This window comes from Atractosteus spatula, chromosome 20 (genome assembly GCF_055471065.1).
Source record: "Atractosteus spatula isolate fAtrSpa1 chromosome 20, fAtrSpa1.hap1, whole genome shotgun sequence".
Classification (NCBI taxonomy): Eukaryota; Metazoa; Chordata; class Actinopteri; order Semionotiformes; family Lepisosteidae; genus Atractosteus; species Atractosteus spatula.
Window position 1 is genome coordinate 15755446 of NC_142725.1, and position 19357 is coordinate 15774802.

The 19357-nt window shown below is 45.7% G+C and overlaps 1 protein-coding gene across 2 annotated transcripts in view; it reads left to right on the plus strand.

Moving 5' to 3' along the window:
- Window positions 1-19357, plus strand: part of mtor (mechanistic target of rapamycin kinase) — a 102138-nt gene that overhangs the window by 75398 nt on the left and 7383 nt on the right. For both annotated transcript variants that reach the window (XM_088938053.1, XM_088938052.1), the window contains 16 exons: window positions 1200-1300; window positions 2665-2780; window positions 6676-6753; window positions 6954-7061; window positions 7491-7616; window positions 8093-8224; window positions 10039-10154; window positions 11942-12059; window positions 12514-12711; window positions 13156-13256; window positions 14141-14237; window positions 15353-15451; window positions 15918-16040; window positions 16738-16920; window positions 17274-17408; window positions 17910-18084. In XM_088938053.1, the coding sequence (XP_088794179.1) occupies window positions 1200-1300; window positions 2665-2780; window positions 6676-6753; window positions 6954-7061; window positions 7491-7616; window positions 8093-8224; window positions 10039-10154; window positions 11942-12059; window positions 12514-12711; window positions 13156-13256; window positions 14141-14237; window positions 15353-15451; window positions 15918-16040; window positions 16738-16920; window positions 17274-17408; window positions 17910-18084 (2006 nt within the window). The remainder of the gene's footprint in view (window positions 1-1199; window positions 1301-2664; window positions 2781-6675; window positions 6754-6953; window positions 7062-7490; window positions 7617-8092; window positions 8225-10038; window positions 10155-11941; window positions 12060-12513; window positions 12712-13155; window positions 13257-14140; window positions 14238-15352; window positions 15452-15917; window positions 16041-16737; window positions 16921-17273; window positions 17409-17909; window positions 18085-19357) is intronic.

Consider the following 19357-nt stretch of genomic DNA (forward strand, 5'->3'; position numbering starts at 1 on the left):
TTTTTAAGAGCTTTATAAGGTTGAAATCTGACAGTCTGACCTCTTGCTTTATTTTGTTACACAGCTGTCACAATTCCTGTGTTCTCTAGGGCACTTTTAGATGTTTCTCTTACCTCTTAAGGTATGTCACACTCATGCCATGTGTTGAATGAGCTTTGTATTCGCCCCCGACTGACAAAAAGCACAGCCAGCACTGTGGCATGGTGGGCAACACTGCTGCCCCACAGGTCTTGCTCCCTGGCTTTGTTTTCCAGACTGAGGCAATTTCTGTGTTCATGTGGGTTAATAATAATAATAATAATAATAATAATAATAATAATTGCTTACACTTATATAGCGCCTTTCTGGACACTCCACTCAAAGCGCTTTACAGGTAATGGGGATCCCCTCCACCACCACCAGAGTGCAGCCCCACCTGGATGATGTGCCAGTCTGCTCTCCACACACCAGCTCTCAGTGGGGAGGGGAACAGAATGATTGAGCCAGTTCAGAGATGGGGATTATTAGGTAATAAGGGATGATTGGTAAAGGCCAGAGGGAAATTTGGACGCCTGGGTAACACCCCTACTGTCTTTCAGTGACAGATGGCACGAATCCATTGCTCGGCAGTAGCCTCTCGTTATTACAGTCTTTTATGCGAGCTCACCAGCTGGGAAATCACTCGGTTGCGTTTACCGCAAACTCGGGCTCATGCGGTTGTCGGCTCGATTCCCTCGGAGAATTTCAGCTCTCAAAATAATTTCACGGAAGACAGGTGCCCTGATTGTGACAATCAATTATCCTAAGCTCACATTTCAACTCACAGTCGATTGCCCTGAAAAGAATGCATTTTATTCTGCTGGTTCACCATCACCAGATGTACAGTAGTGTCATGGTTCCAGGCTGAATCTGATACATGGAGCCAAAAGCTGTATTGTTTTAAACGTTTTTGATTCTTAATGTGCATTACCACCTATAATATACAGGTATATAAAATCCTGGCTGTTATCCTAAGAACATACTGTAAGACAGGTTTCAAAGGAGAGGAGGCCCATCTTGTGAGTCTTGCTGATTTCAAAAACCCATCCAGATATTTCCTGAAGCATTTCAGGAAGCCAGCTGCTTGTTCCAGACGTGGAACGTGTCTTCTCTTTTGCTTCTTTTGTGTTTGGTTGAGTTTCCTCTCCCTGGTGGAAAGACTGGCTGTCTGTGTTTTCCAGGGGTCAGCTGCACCAGCAGTGCTGTGAGGAGTGGACACTGGTCAGCGAGGACACTCAAGCCAAGATGGCCCGCATGGCCGCCGCAGCAGCGTGGGGCCTGGGTGGGTGACCGTCATCATCCTCGGCCTGCGGTGCCCCTTGAACCGCAGCTTGGCTAGCACCCAGGTCAAAGGCCACAGTGGATCCCTTCTGCCTGCATTGCTGAGCCAGCACACGCTGGTCTTGCATAGCATGGCAAACGTTATAAGAAACAGGCTAATTATTGCTTCGCTCATTAACAGTAACAAAATCTGGAAAACCATCACCAGTTTATATAAACTAGATCCTTACCTTAAAAACACCCTGTCCATGATAAACACAGTGATCAGCTGTGATTACGAAAGCAACACTAGGGGATGTACACGGAAGGTAACTTAAGCAGTTAGAGTGATGCCTTGTACAAAGGAAAAATTAAATCAAACATAACTTTGGTTAGTGTTGTATTCTGTTGAGTGTTATTCTTGATACAGTGCAGCGATATGTCATATTTTTGTCTACATTTTTAATCTATTTTTAATGAACAGCTTTTGTGCCACAGACAGGAAGGTGAGACTGGGAGAGTTTCTTTTTACATTTTCTTACTGGCCTCCAAATTAAAGGCTTTAATATTTTCATGTATGTAATGTCTGCATGCTGGCCAGCGTCGTGGTCTATTTAATAACAATAGTAAATCTTTTTCACATCTAGTTGAGGTCAGTTTGAAGTTTAATGGCTTAAAAGTAACCAGATCATAACTGGCAGTGAAGCAGAAAACTACATTTTCTTAGCCACCTGTACATTTCATGACTATACTAACCAATCAGCTCCTTACAGAATGTGAGCTGGTAGCTTCACTGCCTTGCAATTGTGTCTTAAAGTCTCTCTGTGCACCAAAATTAGATGAAAAGCTGATTTATTGTCTTCCTATTATTTTAAAAGTATATTTTTTTAATTATTCGCAATCTTCATTATCACAGCAAAAATGTGAAAATTGTGTAGGTTAGATACAATTCAAATTTGGTAAAGTGCCTGTATATCTAAGAAACCCATAATTTGAAATGATGTAACCAAGACAGAGATTTTAAATCGCATAATGTGGTCTTTTAGAAAATAGTTTCCCTGCACAGTTGTGAAGGAAAGCTATTGAACTGATATTTACCCCAGAGAGAATTATACTGATTTAAGCTACACTTCTATAAGGTAAATGTAAATGTACAAAAACCCTATATGCTTATGATTGAGTGACTAAATGCTTATGCTTCAATGCCGTTCTTTATTTTTTTACTTTGCGATTTGTTCAGTGCCATTAAAAGAAAGTGAAGGGCAGTTTGCAAAGGAGTAAAAAAGCTTTGAAAAATGATGCTGACGTTGAGTATGTTCTGTTGCTGCTGACATTGAGTATGTTCTGTTGCTGCTGACATTGAGTATGTTCTGTTGCTGTGGACAGGACACTGGGACAGCATGGAGGAGTACACCTGCATGATTCCCAGAGACACGCACGATGGTGCCTTCTACAGGGCAGTGCTGGCTCTGCATCAGGACCTCTTCTCATTGGCCCAGCAGGTACTATCATCAGGAGTCTTAACCAATCAGAAGGAACCTCCACATCCAGTTATCTTTATCTTCCAGTTCTCTCTCTTCTTTTGTTTAGATTCCAGTAAATATATCTTTAAAATTTGGATATTGTGTGGGAATTTGTGTGGATTGTAAAAGACAATTTTAGGTTTCATCTACTGATAGACAAGTAAGATGTGGCTTTATTCCCTCTGATTTATTATATTTATAAACGTTTCATAAGAGGGTTTTCCAGGTACTTCCTGAAGAATTCTAGTATATTCAGACACACAGAAGTAACAGGACCATTTTTTTCCTGTGGAGAAATGTAATGAAAGTTTTGTTTTAATAGCTGTGTCCAACAGCCTCACATCTACATGATCTACAAGCTTGAGAAAAAGCCACAAGCTCGTTTAATTTGAGACTGAAAAAAAACATCCGGCTGAATTTTACAGTGCTTTCCAAATTGAGGGCAAATGATGGACACAAAAACAGCAAAAAAATAAGCGGCCTGCCATTTATCTCAACAGCAGTTTCCTTGCTGAAATCATTGCCTCGAGCTCCTAAACGTTGTCCACTCCTGTGAGTTAAAAAAAGTCCATATTGTTAACTTTGTTGAGGCGGGGCTGCAAATCAGCTTTTGCAAAACATTACATGCTGACAGAACACCTCTTCCTCAAATCCTTTAGTCTGATGAAGGACAGAACCTCACAACTGGCGGATAGCAGATGGTTTTGGTTTTGAAAGTGGCCCTTGCATTATTTTCCATTCATCTTCTCTTACTGCTGTAGGGAGAATGTTTTTTTTTAGATCTTTATCTGTTCCTACTCCACCTGGTCTTAATTACTGTTGGAGAATTGTGAGTGAATTCTGAAGAGGAAGGCTCTGCAGTTAATGCAGACTGCATTACACTACAGTAACTGAATTGAAACCATCCGGGTGCACATTCAAGCTAGTTAATCACTCAAAACAGTCATCCTAGGATATAACTCATAATCGAGTCAGAAATAAAATATGAAGGACTTCATATTCCATATTCATCATTGGGTTTGGCTTTTTAGTTGTATAGATGTTTTATAATATTTAGGGATTGTATTCTGAAACAGTTTTTCCCCATCTTTCATTAGGCAAATCAGGACATTCATTTTAACCTTACATTAATTTGCGCTGGTAGGTAATTAAAGTTAATTAATGGGATTCGTTTCTGTAATTCTTAGCTTAGATTCTAGCTACTTCATCTTCTGTTTATAATGTTATTAGTTTAGGGAGTCAGTTCTGTGTTCTGTTGAAATAAAAATGAGCTGTGCATTAATTATATTCAGGCCAAACTTTTGCTGTCATTTTAATTATATAAGAAAGAAGAGAGACATTAATGGAATTGACATGCAGTTATTGGCACCTTATAGCAAATCTCCAGTCAGATTATTAAAACACCCTAAAACGCAGTGAGTCTTAAACACAGTTTAAGAGCAGTATACCTTGCATTAATAGTGGGTACTAATTAACAAGTACTGGTGCCATCAGTATGTGCCCTCTGAGCTGGCTGATGTGCACAGGCAAGTCAATTGTCTTGCTTCAGTGTGCAGAAGTATTCTTTTACTCTGGGCTATATTTCCACAGACACCCTGGGGTTATTATCCTGCAGTGCCTCATGTTAGGCATACTTACAGTGTGCTGTTACAGGCAATTCCGACAGGTATCTTAATTCTTGACAGTTTTTCAGGTTGGGTAATTCATGGCTGTCAAACTGCTTGTGTCTAATCATCCTAAATATAGCACCAGAAATGCCCTCGCCGGCACCAAGGACCAGCTGTCTTTCGGAATTCAGGCTTGAAAAATTTTGTTTCCTGGGTTAAATAACTGCAGTTCTGGGAAAGCTGTCTCCAGATGACCAAAAAGCAGGTGGAGGCTGAAGCAGTCTCTGCATCGGTGCAAGAGTTGCAATTGAACACTTAATAATGTATGTCCTGTGTTACAGAAATTACAGAGGGATTTTTTTTTTGTATGAAAAAATCAATATGGCATTCCTTTGGCACATTGATTATTTGTAACAGCTGATCGCAAAGTTTCACAGCTGAATAAATAAAGCCAATAAAAACCCGCCAAGCCCTGGATGTTTTTATGGAGTTTATGATGCACTTTAATTTGATAAAGTTGGCTCCATAGCACCCTCCTCGTGTGTATTTGGCCTGACACACATCATTAAAACCATATACTGTATTTTCTTACTGAAATCTCGAGTTATTGTGCAGTGTTGGCCAGTGAGGTCTGCAGTCCTCTGGGCTCTCTATTTCCTTCTAGCATCATTTTTTTGAAAAGCTCTGACCATAAACTTGGGACTGATGAAATAAATCTCGAGCTCTGGAGTTGGCAGTCACTGGCCTGGCTTCTCATCACGAGAGGGCCGTGAATAGTCTCAAGCTTGTGGGTTTTTAACTGATCTGATCACACATTTATTAGCTGGTTGTGGGTTGTTTTTTTACCCAGTTGAGTAGCAGCTGTGAAGTAAAGATAGCAACAATAGAACACAAGCAGTCAATTTATAACTTACAAGTAACTTAGGAACTCAGTGTTCCAGTGCCAAATTTATATCATAGAACATAAAAACAAGTTTCTAGCTCATCACTGTTCTGTAAGTCTGTATACAAATTATTTAAGTCTGAATTTATTACAAATAAAAAGAAGCGTTTTTTGATGTGGTTAGATTTATTGGATGAACCAGTTGTCCCTTTTTTGATGGATCTGAGATTTGTTCAGTCTGCAGCTTCATTTGGGACCTCGGCATTTTTGATGTGCCTAACATCGTTAAGCGCCTAAAAGATGTAACTGGCTTGTGCGCTGCCTGTGCTTATAATTAAGTGCAGGTAAAAACTGTGGTGTAAAGTACATTCTAATGTTTTTTCACTGTGCATCATTGTTAACTTCCAGCTGCTTATTGGGGAATGCTATCAGCTGTGTGCGATCAGGCCCTCTGAAATAGGTTCAGTAATGGACTTGTCTGCACTGCAGGACTGTGTTGGTCTATAGGATCGGGCCATCAAGCTGGTCTCCTGGTGCAGGATAAGCAGATTGAAGAAGGAGAAAGCATACGGTTTCAAGCAAGACCAGTTTTCTGTTTTGGCAGCTGATAGTGGGATGCTGTAATGCGTGTTCTTGATGTGAACGCTTCATTGAAAAATGGCATGTCGACACACATGTCAACAGTTTTTCAGATAATAAGCTCTGGGGGCTGCTTTGGCAAATCACTGCTGATGAATCTCACTCGTCAGGACAGGATGGCTTGAGATCTCGCTCAGATGTCTATCAGGGGTGGGACACATCAGTGCCTGTAACCCTGCCAGGACGTGATGTGATCAGTTCTAGTGTCACCCGTTTTCCTTTTTCCTTCTGATGAAATTCCATTCGAACTTATCAGTTGCGCTCTTTGCTCACACATCTGAAGGATTCTAGATTGTACTTTGTTTCCTTAAAGAATCAGAACAAATGCAAGATGTGATTGAGTGGGTGGTGGTACTTTAAAAACATGTGGAAGTTTGATTGACAATAATTTGTTGACGTCTTTTGTTCACTCATTGCGAATACTTTTCATCTGCCTTGGTGTTGCTGTCACCACCGCATGAACTAAATTTGTTGGTACTTTTCAAAGAGTGAATCCCAGTCTTAGTCTTGGGAAGCGCTCAATATTCCGGCCTTTTCCCTTCTTCAGTGCTGTTCTTAGGAAAAAGCAGTATATGATGATTCACATTAAAATGCCAAAAAAGTCATTCAGACCCAGAGTAAATGGGAGTCTTTTAAATGCAGTGTCACAATGAGAAAATGATGTGTAAGTGAGGTTATTGAGATCTGACCTTAACTCTGAGGAGAGAGAGGGTCTTGACAAGCGTTCGTATCGATTTGGTTTCAGTGTATCGACAAAGCCAGAGACCTGCTGGATGCTGAGCTGACGGCCATGGCTGGAGAGAGCTATAGCCGGGCGTATGGGGTAAGGAGAGGCAGCAGACTCCGTGTGGGAGCAGAATTAATCACGCTGGTCCAAGAACCTTTATGTTGTATTCAGTGTAACACATGTGTAACAGTCCACTCTCTTTCTAATCTGTTTAATTTCATACATGACCATGCAGTATGGCCAATAGACACTTTTCAGTTTGAAAAAATGGATTGTTTGGTTGATGCTCTTTGTAGGCCATGGTGTCCTGCCAGATGCTGTCGGAGCTGGAGGAGGTGATCCAGTACAAGCTGGTGCCAGAGAGAAGGGAGATCATTCGGGAGACCTGGTGGGAGAGGCTGCAGGTGATCCACTAGTGCTGGCCAGGTCACTGCCCGCTGTGTCCTGGGATGGGAGTCCCTAGAGAATGATGGCGAAACTGGGGCTCGGAAACTTGGGAAAAAAACGAATCTGAATATTGTTGCCAGGCGCTTCTAATACTCGATGTGCAATCGAAGAATCCCTCCTTTGGTGGTGATCTAAGTTGTCAGAAAGAAGTGCAGTATTTATTTGTTGCTATAGAAAGTGTCGGGTCAGAGGGGACCAGCTTAACCATCACCTTGACCTTAAAGGAATCTGGGATTCAAAAGTTCTTGTCCACTTTTGTAAAGATTTGTGTCCTGATTGCTGGCTCAGGGGTGGTCTAGCTTTCTTTCTGAGTGGTATACTCAGGGGCACCTGGGAGCTTTGAGCGAGCAGAGACACGCAGGGGCTGAACTGGTCCTTCCTCTCAGGGCTGCCAGAGGATCGTGGAGGACTGGCAGAGGATCCTGATGGTGCGCTCGCTGGTCATCAACCCCCACGAGGACATGAGGACCTGGCTCAAATACGCCAGCCTTTGTGGCAAGAGCGGCCGCTTGGTGAGTGCACAGCGCAGCCGTCTCCGGGACGGCGTCAGGAAACGCCACGGGCCTCCGGGGAGGGTCTGGGGGGGGCGCTCCCGAGCGGCTCGCCCGGGCTCAGCTTGAGATGCGTCCCCCAGACACCGCCGGCTCGAGTCTGGGCTCTGTCACCGGCTGGTGGCGGCCGGGACGCCCCCAGGGGCAGTTCATAGCTCGCCCCTGCCTGCTGCGCAGAGGAAGTGCCCCTCGTGCACAGGTCCTCACCCGCCCCAAGAGGGGCAGCAGGTACAGCGAAGAGAAGACAATTTCAAGCCAGGAGGGGATGAGCGTGAAAAAAAATGTTTCAAGGTTTCTTGGAAAGAAAGGGAAGTTAAGTTTAAATGAGAGGGTAAGAGACACCAACACCCTGTTTGACCGACACTTGAGACACTGACAAACCCACTTTGTGAAGCTGTATTCTGTCCCATGCTGATGCTCCCTGTTCTTACTCCTAGGCCCTGGCGCACAAGACCCTGGTTCTTCTGCTTGGAGTGGACCCTTCTAAGCAGCTGGACCACCCCCTGCCCACGGTGCACCCCCACGTCACCTACGCCTACATGAAGTACATGTGGAAGAGCGCGCGCAAGGTAGAGCTGGCCAGGCTTCTGAGCGCACCGGCACTCTTGGCTCACAGGTGCCCAGCTGCCGTCCTCGTGCACCAGGGCCCAGCGGGTTTTCGGGGTTTCTTTAAATCGGCAACAGCTGAAGACCTTCGAGAAGCGTTGGCTGATCCGCTAAAGCTAACGATGAGCTCGTTAGGACCAGAGGCAGGACAGAACCCGCAGATTCTGCGGCCCTCCAGGAGTGCGGCAGGGCACCACTGTCGTAGGTCAACTAAAAATTAAAAAGACGGACAATCTTAACCATCTCAAAATATTTTGCAGTCCTAAGCTACATCTGCTTTATCACATTTTGTTGATCCGTTGACTAGCAAGGGATGGTGCTGTTATAATAGCCTTCGCGGCTTTGCCTTTTCCAGCTGGTCTCTGCCAGTTGTCATTAGCAACTCGTTTTGAGCCACGACCAGCGTGGATGGTCGCCCATCCCTCCCCTTGTCTAGAGCGAGTTTTCTGCATGAGTTCAGAGTCCCGGAGGCGTTTGCACCTCAGCATGCAGTGACCAAAGGCCTGCAGGCTGCAAGGACACTGTTTACAAAAAGACATAGTGTTTCACGACTTTTATCATTAATCCTAGATGTCAGGTGAAAAGCAGGTGATCTCCAGGGTTTAAAAGTGTGGTATGAGTCACTCTGGGCCTTAAGCAAAGAGGGTTCAGTGTAAATGCCTAAGGACTGTGCATGAGGAAGCACCAGGGACACTGCAGGGTGGGGCAGGGCAGCTGCTCCAGTGTCACTCTCATTAGTGAAGTGTTGTGTCTGGAGGGGATTACATCACCGCGAGTGCACAGCCCCAGTACCAGATGGGGAACCGCTCAGCAGCAAAAAATCTTAATGAGATGTTTAGTCCCTTACGTAGAGCCAGCAGGTCTGTACCTCAGGTTAGCTGAAGGTTTGAGTCAGGGCTAAAAGTATAGCGGGACTAGAGGTCAGGATGAGGGTGCAATTCAGGGATTTAACTCTGTGGGTAGCAGGTTTTGTGTTATTATAACTAAGGTCAACTTTGTATTTCACTGTCTGAAGAGTGTGCAGCTGCTCAACCTGCAGTATCCTGAGAAATGTCTGCCTGCTCTCAGTCATTAGGGGATTTTTACATTCGATTCCGTTTTGGCTTCTATGTGCTTGATTCTGGTAAAGGCATGAATATTTTTATCTAAAAATGTATTATTTTGCAGAATTAACAGTATTTTAAGGGTGCTTTTGCAGCAAGTCTTCACATGGTTATGGTTCAAGCTCATCAAGGGCCCAGGGAACACAGAGGGGCTACTAGTGATTACCACCCCAGCAATGCTGCTGCTTTAAATACATCTGGGTGGACCTTGCTTAGTGATACAAAAGCATGGCTCCAGAGTTAGGTCATGAAGTGGAAAGAATGTTTATGTTTTTTTGTCTTAGCATTCTAAGTTACTTGATGGCACAAGGTGTTCCAGCTGTGCCATCAAGTGACAATTTGCACTTTCAATAAAAACACTTCTGCATGTGAACAGGACAAGTAAATAAACTCACAGCATGGCTTTGGGAAGAATAGAATAGCCTTTCTTTCTCTAGCCAGATCCCTTTAGTCAGCACTAACGCCCACAGCTACTCTTTGAGCGTCAACTCTTACCTGGGAAAGCGTCATCACACTAACTGAGCGGTGACCGTAAGTGCAGCTGTTCTGCATGTGGTTAATCTTCCTGGGCTGAAAAGGTAGAGCACGTTCTGAAGGGGAAGCTGGGGGTGTTAAGAGTGAAGTTGAAAATCGTAAGGGTGGGATTTTAATGCACGTCATGGACTTGCTTCCAGATCGATGCGTTCCAGCACATGCAGCACTTCGTGCAGAGCATGCAGCAGCAGGCCCAGCACGCCATCGCCGCCGAGGACCAGCAGCACAAGCAGGAGCTACACAAGCTCATGGCCAGGTCAGGAGCCGGCGCTCTCGGGCTGCAGACTGCAGCTCTCTCAGCAGCTACACCTGCGTCTGCGTTGCGCACGCGGAGCAGGAGCAGGGACCGGTAGCTGCTCGTCCAGCCATGTCTAGTATATTTCCTTTTCCTGTCTTCTCATCGAACTTTCTTTAAGGAAATACTGCACTTCAGACAAATTGGAGGGAGAAATCCACATGTATCTTGCAGGCTAGTTCTGAAGCCCTGAATGCCAGCTATCGTCATTTTATTCTAAAAACTCATCTCTGTGCGTCTTGCATCAGTGTCCATAAGCATTTTAGGTGAAACACCAGAGTACACAAGTGGAAGCTACGTGGAAGTGCATTTAGAAATGAGAAGTGGAGGCACTTTTTTCCCCAGAGGGTTGTGAGAATATAAAACAAGAGATTCACAGTCATGTTGTTGAAGCCAATACCTGACTTCTTTCAAATAAAAAGAAATGTCTGGATTAGGACTGGATCCTAGAAATAGCTTGGATCAATTCCAAGCAGGAATGGTGGGCCAGGTGAGCTCGTCTCATTTGGAACTGCTCTTACGTCGTGTTAATTGCGAAGGTGTAACAATGGGTGGAAGTGTTTGTTTTGGTCTTCTAGGAAAATGTGATTTACGGGATGCTAAACAAACTTTTCCTGACATTTCTTGGGTATTACCATTTTGCATGCCTTGCAAGAAGAGCATTTAGTTATGAATTGGCTCCTGTTCAAGTGAAAGGTGTTGCCATAGGCACGTTATATCAAGAGAAGGGCTCTCCCTGATGGTATGGACTTAGAGCCTGAAAAGCAGATCACTGAAGGTAGAAGGACTGGAGGTTCAGTTGAAGACTGAACATGACAGGCACATGGGAACATGTCTGAGTATCGTACAAGTCACATACCTGTTTTGTCTTTCCCGTCTAGACAGCATGACATAGTTCTCAAAATCAAATAGCTCGCTGACACCCATCTGGGGCAGGCATGCACCTGTTTGTGTGTAATTGTTTTTGCAAGGAATTTGGAGGAAGGGTTATTTATTTAGGAAGAGGTGAACGGTAAGTTTCTCGGTGTCAGATTAACCAGCCTGCTTGTTTTCAAGATCAGATTCACAAAAAGATGAGCTGGAGTTGAATTGCAGATTTGGGTCATGCGAAATAATGGTATGTGTGAAACAAGGCGGGGTTTATAAAGCAGCAGTTGACGTAAATCAGGTTGAATAAAGATTCCATCTTTTGGGGAGAAACACATTTTCACTTTTAATACTGGTTGTTGAAATCTTCATAACTAAAATGAAAGTGATATAAATCTATTGGATTATTTGTTCAGCATAGTGGTGCAGTTTCATATGAAATGGCTCAGTTTCTGCTTTAACGTAAGTGTTCCTGGCTAAAGGATTATAACGGATACAGTTACAGTGTTTCACCACGGGTTTTGAAAGAAGCAGTTGGCTGCTGGAAGTGCGTAGTTATTTTGGCAGGCTTAATCATGTGGTATATGTTGAGTAAGGAGTTACGCTGCAGAGCAGAGTAACAGGTCGTTTGTCAAGTGCAGGTGAACAGATGCTCAAGACCCTAGTTTCTCTGCCTCTGGAAGTTACTCTGGCTGCTTGCAGGTGAGTGCAGCTATGAAAGAGTTCCAGTGCCAGGGGTAGTGCTTAGCTTCCTGAAGACTGAGCCACCTATTGTAACAGATGTGCCTAAAATAGTCTGGTGAGGTGGGAGAAACACTGCTGGACTGATGATCGGTGCTCTGATCCTTCTGTTGTCCCCCCTGCCCCTCCGGCCTCTCCAGGTGTTTCCTGAAGCTGGGAGAGTGGCAGCTGAGCCTGCAGGGCATTAATGAAAGCACCATCCCCAAGGTCCTGCAGTACTACAGCCACTCGACCGAGCACGACCGCAGCTGGTACAAGGTGAGCAAGGGGGTTTCCCCCAGCGTACGTCGACTGACCAATCACATCGCACAAGTTCACCTCTCCCAGGGCAACCGGGGTGGCACTGTCCTCTGTGCCTTGAAGGATTCGTAATTCCTTGAGCAGTGTCCCGTTTAATGAGAACGTGGGAGCGCTTGAAAGAGTCTTTCCCAGGGAGGCTGAAAATATCCTTCCAAGAAATGTTTTTTGACACCAATATTTCTGTATTGCATTTACTAAGTGGTACAGCATTTCCCTCAAAATATTTCTTTTTGAGTCTCAATAGTCCCACGGCTGACACCATTATAGCACAAAGTTATTGGAGAAGCAAACTGAAACACCAGTGTGTAGAAAATGAACTTTTCACACTCAGCATGTGAAGTAAGAGACCACTTTTACTCACAAAATGCAAACAGTCTTAACGCCTTGTGTCGTGACCCCGTGACCCTGCTAGGCTTGGCACGCCTGGGCCGTGATGAATTTCGAAGCCGTCCTGCACTACAAGCACCAGAATCAGGGGAGGGACGACAAGAAGAAACTGCGCCACGCCAGCGGCGCCAGCGCCAACAGCGAGGCCAGTAACAGTGACAGCGAGGCAGACAGCCCCGAGAACAGTCCCGTGCCCTCTCCCGGGCAGAAGAAGGTCAACGAGGTGAGACCCCCAGCGTGGAGTTGGGGGGTCTTGGGATTTAGGTGACACTCAATAACAAGCCTGAGGAATGATGATAGTCCTTGACTTGCATCTCAAGGTGTCTTTTCTGTTTAACAAGGAATTTAGTGATCTTTTACTGTAAAAGTCAGAAGGGTCAGTGGCATTGTGTAATCGTAAAGAGCAGGCTAAAAAAATGAAGGACATTTTTTAATGTTTTTTTACTAAATGAATGCTGTTTAAGTAATTATCCTGTCTACATTTTTATCCTGTTTGTTCAGGATAGCCTGTTTTCTTTTTGATAGCTTTTTATTTTACCTGGACTGCCAGTTTGTCTGGTGCCAAGGAAATGTGTCTTAGAAAGTGACAGGATCAAGAGCTCAGGCATGACCTGAGCTATCAGGGCATTAGGTCTTGGGTATACTGTGGTATCTGTCTGCCCTCCAGGACCTGTCCAAGACTTTGCTGCTGTACACTGTCCCTGCTGTCCAGGGTTTCTTCCGCTCCATCGCTCTGTCTCGCGGTAACAACCTGCAGGACACACTCAGGTAGGCCCAGGTGGACCGACCTGTCCACTTCCTGTCCACTTCCTACACCTGACCAGGGCCTCCAGCAAACTGCCTGGGAGTACAAGTAGGGATGTTGTTTTTTTAAAGCTTCCAGATTAAACCTTTTAATACACAACTGAATATGCCAGACGGTTAAAATAAATTGTCTATATTTAAACTAATTAGAATGCTGTGGGTGATTTCAGGTTTTAGATTACCCGGAAATCATCGGTTCAGTTCTGATTATAACTAGTTTATGTTTAAATAACCAAAAGGATTACTTTGGTGTGTTTTTGTTTTTTTTTCCAATGTTTACTTTGGTATTAAATTGCATTAAAATAATACAGCCCTTGCAGTTGAGTGTGGTGTGATTTGAACAGGAACAGGGATTAAGACAGGACTCTTGTCTCCTTCTCTTTGCACGAGAGTCACAGGGGAGACTGTCTCCCCACTGACACAGAGGTGCTGAAGTGATGGCGACACCTAGTGGCCAAACCTAACAACTGTCTAGTCAAGTGTCCAGCTGTGCCAATGGCGGGCACTTTGAGGTCATAGTTTTACACATTTTCTCTTGGGGAAAATACCCTGAATTCATGGGATACTAAATGTAAAATCAATATAGGTATCTTATAGTCAAGCCTAATATAAACGCTGGCTACTACTTTTGTGAAAGGACTTTGAGTCCTTTTCCGGAGTATGAGATTAAGATTAAAAAAGAATTAATTCTGAGAGCAGACCTCAGAGAGCCTGATTTGGGAAGAGCAGATCACAGATAATACTAACCTCCCTACAGGCTGGAGGCTACTGTTACACCCCCCTCTTATCGGGTTCTGTTTAATTTTCATTGTATTGCTGATGTAACCTCTCCTGCCCCTCCCACACAGGGTCCTGACCTTGTGGTTTGACTATGGACACTGGCCTGAGGTGAACGAGGCCCTAGTGGAGGGGATCAAAACCATTCAGATTGACACCTGGCTGCAGGTACCCGTCTCCTGCTCCCCTGGGGGCTCAGAGCACTGGCCCTCAGTTGTGCTTCTGTGTTTCAGACTTTGCAGAACACCGCTAGCTGGTACATAGCTCAGCCTTGCGCTGGCAGGCAGAGGCACCTGGCAGTGTGTGTCTGTGAGCCACATACTTAAATGGGACTCAGAAATCACTGAAGCGAAGGAGCTTCCCTGCTTGCCCAGCCAGCGAAGGCGCTTGTCGGGAGGCCGGGTTGAGCTCTATAGCCCAGACATCACGGGTTCGAGCCTGGGTCGTGTCACTCACTGCCTGCGGACACTGGAACGAGCCCCACTGAGGTTAGATCAAGTCTCTGTGGCTCTGCAGGTGGGCGTGTCATAAGAGCAGGTCTACAGGGCTCATTTCTCCCATGTGGGTGTGGGAGCTGGGGGTCAGTCTCTGGACTCATAACACTGTTGCGGGGATAAACCCCCCCAGCAACGCTGGACCCCACTTATACAGCTGGCTCTTCAGTGGGGGTTGTGGGTTCAAGACCCCACTGCAGACCCTGCTTTTGTACCCTTGATCCAGGTAAACCCAGCTGTATTAGTGGGGACCAGCATTACTGGGGGAGGTTTCCCCCATCCAGGAGGGGGAGTTGCAGACTCTCTAGTTCACCTGACGCCTGGGAAGCCGGGACGAGCTCCGGCCCGATGAGCCCACGTGTCTTGGAGATGGAAATTACTTGAGTGTAGGAGTACTAGTGACGCAACTGAGTCTTCAAATCATTGACAGTTTCTAACCGGGTGAATAATCAGTAAAAAGGTTGGTTTTACTGAGATGTACTATGACTTATTTGTAGGAGAAGAAGAAAGGTAGCGATTTACTTGCATCTAAAGTGCCTTAACTGAAGTTTTTAATCAGTTGAAATAAAAAAGTGAAGGTGAGCAACCTGCGTCTTGCGAACAGAGATGCAGCACCTTGAGAGTATCTGAGCGGCACTGGATGTGAAATGTGAAGGGAAACGGGTGCTGGGAGTGTATTCCAGGTGTACCTGCCAAGCCCAGGGCACGTGGCTCTGCTGGGCCCCATGCAGTCCTCACTGTGTCTTTCTTGACCTTGTAGAATTCTGCTTCCTCCCCCCTTCGTTTCAGGTCATCCCACAGCTGATCGCCCGGATTGACACTCCCCGCGCGCTGGTGGGACGCCTCATCCATCAGCTGCTCACGGACATCGGCCGGTACCACCCGCAGGTGAGGAGAACAGCGGGCGGCTCCGATCGAGCCCTCGCTGTCCATCAGCACCCCCGCCTTGTCCATCAGGGTTACTGGAACTCTGGAACTGTGACTACAGCTCCCACTGGTCTTGCTGCACCCCAGCACCAGGCTCAAAACATCATGGATACAGCCCCCAGCTCATTATTGTAAACAAGTGATCCAGAGCACAGCCAGTTTACGGCACAAGGTCTCTGTCATGAGCTGGTGCTGAGCTTATAGCACAACTACAAGTCTTCTGAAATTCCAAAGCTGTGTTTTTAATTGACCTAAAACCAACATCTCTTTCTTCCACAGTAATTTGGTCTTTGTTTTTATTCATGCCTGTAAAGTCTTGAATGGTTGCTGTCAGAAAAATCAGGAATAAAAAACCAGAGGCTGGTAAAAACCGCCCCTCTCCGAACCCAGTTCTGCTAACACCGCTGGTGCTCTGCCCTCTCCACAGGCTCTGATTTACCCTCTGACTGTGGCCTCCAAGTCCACCACCACGGCCCGCCACAACGCCGCCAACAAGATCCTGAAGAACATGTGCGAGCACTGCAACACGCTGGTGCAGCAGGCCATAATGGTACAGGCAGACCTCCCTTTGTTACTGCTTTGTTACAGCAGCGATCAGATGTCATCACGCTGTAGTTCAGGGTCTGAGCTGGGTATGCAGCTAGGTTCAGAGCTTCGTTTTGATCTTCAGTGAGGGTTAGGTTAGTTAGGACTAGGGTTAAAGTTAGGGTTAGGTTTAGAGTAAGGGTTAGAGAAAGGGTTAGGGTTAGGGCTGACTTGATGTCTGCCTGTGCTTCCTTTCTGAGCCAAAATGTGACACAGGGTGAAACATAAGTCCAAAGATGCAAAGGAACAAGTAAAGGTTTATGCCATGCTGAAATAAAAAAAGACAATGTTTCAGCCGTGGAGTGTCACTCCTGAAGAAGACTCCATAGCCTAAACGTTGTGTCTCTTTTCTTTTCAGCATGGAATAAACCTTTACTTGTTCCTTTGCAGCCTTTGAAACACTTGAGCCTTGTTAGGGTTAAGGCTGGAATCGGAGTCAAGGTTAAGATTGGAGGTAGGACTAGAATTGGGATCGCCTGGAGTTGGGTCCAGGTGTGGAGTTAGGGTGCTTCTAGACCTTAGCCCTTGTCGTTCGAGGTCTGTACTGCAGTTCTCAGCAGGTTGCATCCCCCTCGGTGAAGGTAGTGCCTTTACACTGGGATCACCGTTCCAAAAAGCAGACTCTCTTCTATTTCTCCCTCGCTCTCCTCCAACGCGCCCAGGTAAGCGAGGAGCTGATCCGCGTGGCCATCCTCTGGCACGAGATGTGGCACGAGGGCCTGGAGGAGGCGTCCCGGCTATATTTCGGGGAGCGCAACGTCAAGGGCATGTTTGCCGTGCTGGAGCCCCTGCACGCCATGATGGAGAGAGGACCGCAGACCCTGAAGGAGACCTCCTTCAACCAGGTGTGCCTGCTTTCCCTCCCAGTCGTGTGGTTTTCACCCTGTATTCGATCTCTCTAGTTTATATAATGGTACAGGCAGACCTCCCCGGTGCTTTGTCACAGCAGCGATCACATATCTGCACTCTGTAGTTCAGGGTTCTGGGTCAGAGCTTTACTCAAACCTCACACCTTTACTCTTACCTTGCTCATGCCTTTCTCACGCCTCACTACTGTATCCCCCCACTTTTTTGGGGATTAGAGCACGTTAGAGCAGATGTTAGAGAACATGTTGCAGGAGTGAAAGCAGGTCAGCAGCAGAGATTTAAATAAGGGCCCGTGTGGCTGATCCTGGACTGACGGCCGCTGTGTTGGCAGGCGTACGGACGAGACCTGATGGAGGCCCAGGACTGGTGCAGGAAGTACATGCGCTCTGGAAATGTGAAGGACCTGACCCAGGCCTGGGATCTCTATTACCATGTCTTCAGGAGGATCTCCAAGCAGCTACCTCAGGTGGGCTAGTGACGCCGGCAGTGTGCAGGGAACCTTTCAGGGTGTTTTAACAAAAGAAAACACAGTTTATGCCCATACCTTTGTTATTTCTTGCTAGTATTCCAACCTACGAGCTTTTACATTCAGTTTCAGAAAACAGAGGAGTGCAGTGCATCATGTCCTGGAAGCACGTAACCTTGAAAATCATTCTGTAGATTAACACACATTCTGCCCATGTGGTTGTGCATATGCATATGTAATCCTACTTTTATGCAGGAATGCATCTTTCATTTATATCCAGACTTCTTCAGTTTGTATGTAGATAAAAACCTGTTCCCAGGCAAACCGACAAGCTGTTTCCACTGCTGCTATTCCAGTACTGCATCCGTCTCCCTTGCTGACTTGATGTCTGGCTTTGCTTCCTTTTTGAGCCAAAGCGGTCACTCAGGGTGAGAGATAAGAAGGCCTCGAGAAGTAACGTTTTCGTTTCTGTCATTCTTCCCTCTTCTCTTGTGTCCCCAGTTGACCTCCTTAGAGCTCCAGTACGTCTCCCCCAAACTGCTCATGTGCCGGGACCTGGAGCTGGCTGTGCCTGGAACCTATGACCCCAATCAGCCGATCATACGCATCCAGTCCATCGCGCCCTCTCTCCAAGTCATCACCTCCAAGCAGAGGCCCAGGAAACTGACCATCATGGGTGAGCCAGCAGCACAGCGTCTGCCACCCCAGAGTCACGCTCTCATCCACAGGCTGCAGTGGTTAAATAATCAGCCCCTTCACCACTGGGAATTCCTCCTCACGGAGCCATTAATCATTAGCTGTGTTCCCACATTGCTTGTCTCAAGAGTGGAATGTGGGTCAGGATCTGGGTCTTTCCAGCACTGACCCCAGTATTAAACAGCTCTGTTCGTTGAAACAAGGTCCCATTCTTGCATTAAAACTCTAGTCAGGAACAGGAAGCCAAGTACTTCTCATTAAAATTGTAGTCATTGCTTCAGTTTAAAATAAATGTTATTTCTTGCCACGTTAGTGTGAATTACTTTTAAATCGTCCAGGGGAAAGTTTAGGATGTTAAAAGCATGCTGTATGACGGAAAGGATTGAGAAGCACAGCTCTAGAGCATGATTTTTAAGTTAAACATTTTCACTTTCCCTGTGATTCTTGTGATTAACAAGATGTTGAAAATGCTTTTCAAAGTGAAAACCCCCTGATTTTAAGTTTTATTCGTACCAGTCAATTCAGATATGATTTTAATAATGACGGACTTGTGACTTAAGTGTAATAATTTCTTTGTCTGTGGGAAGCCTAGTAGTTTTTGACAAGGATTTACAAGAGTGATTTTTGCACAAGGCTGTTGTATTCAGTGTGCAGTATAGGATGATATGTTTTTGGAACTGATGTTAATACCTAAACGTGAAATCACTGCCTGTCCATCCAGGAGTTTGTGAGGTAATGTGTAACTCAGCCCTTGAATGTCATTCCAGGAGTGAAACCCAGACTTTTTTAAATGACTTTACCATCCAGTTGGCAGCTTGCAGCAACTGCTTATGGGCAATAGGGGTCCTGGCTTTCTCCTGGTCAGGCCTTGCCTAACGAGGGCTGCTGCTGACCAGACACACCGTCTGTCGGCAAAGCCATTAGGATTTGATCCAAGCTGTCGCTTTTCCCCACTTTACAAGAATTCCTCTTCCTGAGCTGCTAACACCTAACTAGGACTCAGGGAATAGAGTCATTGCTAAAGGATGATAAAGTTCAGCAGAGAAACTCTAGTTTGTAAATGTTCTTTATTCTTGTTTTTTGCCATTTGAAGGGGTTATTGGCCACAGAGATGACTGAGGACTGTGTTATTGAGAAGGCTCAAGGGTCTGTCTGTTTCGTTTATGGCTTGGCACAGTATGATATGTCATATAATTTCCCATCATTCCGGCTGCGCTGCCTTGTGTATACTCCCAGAGTCGTGGTCTCTTGTT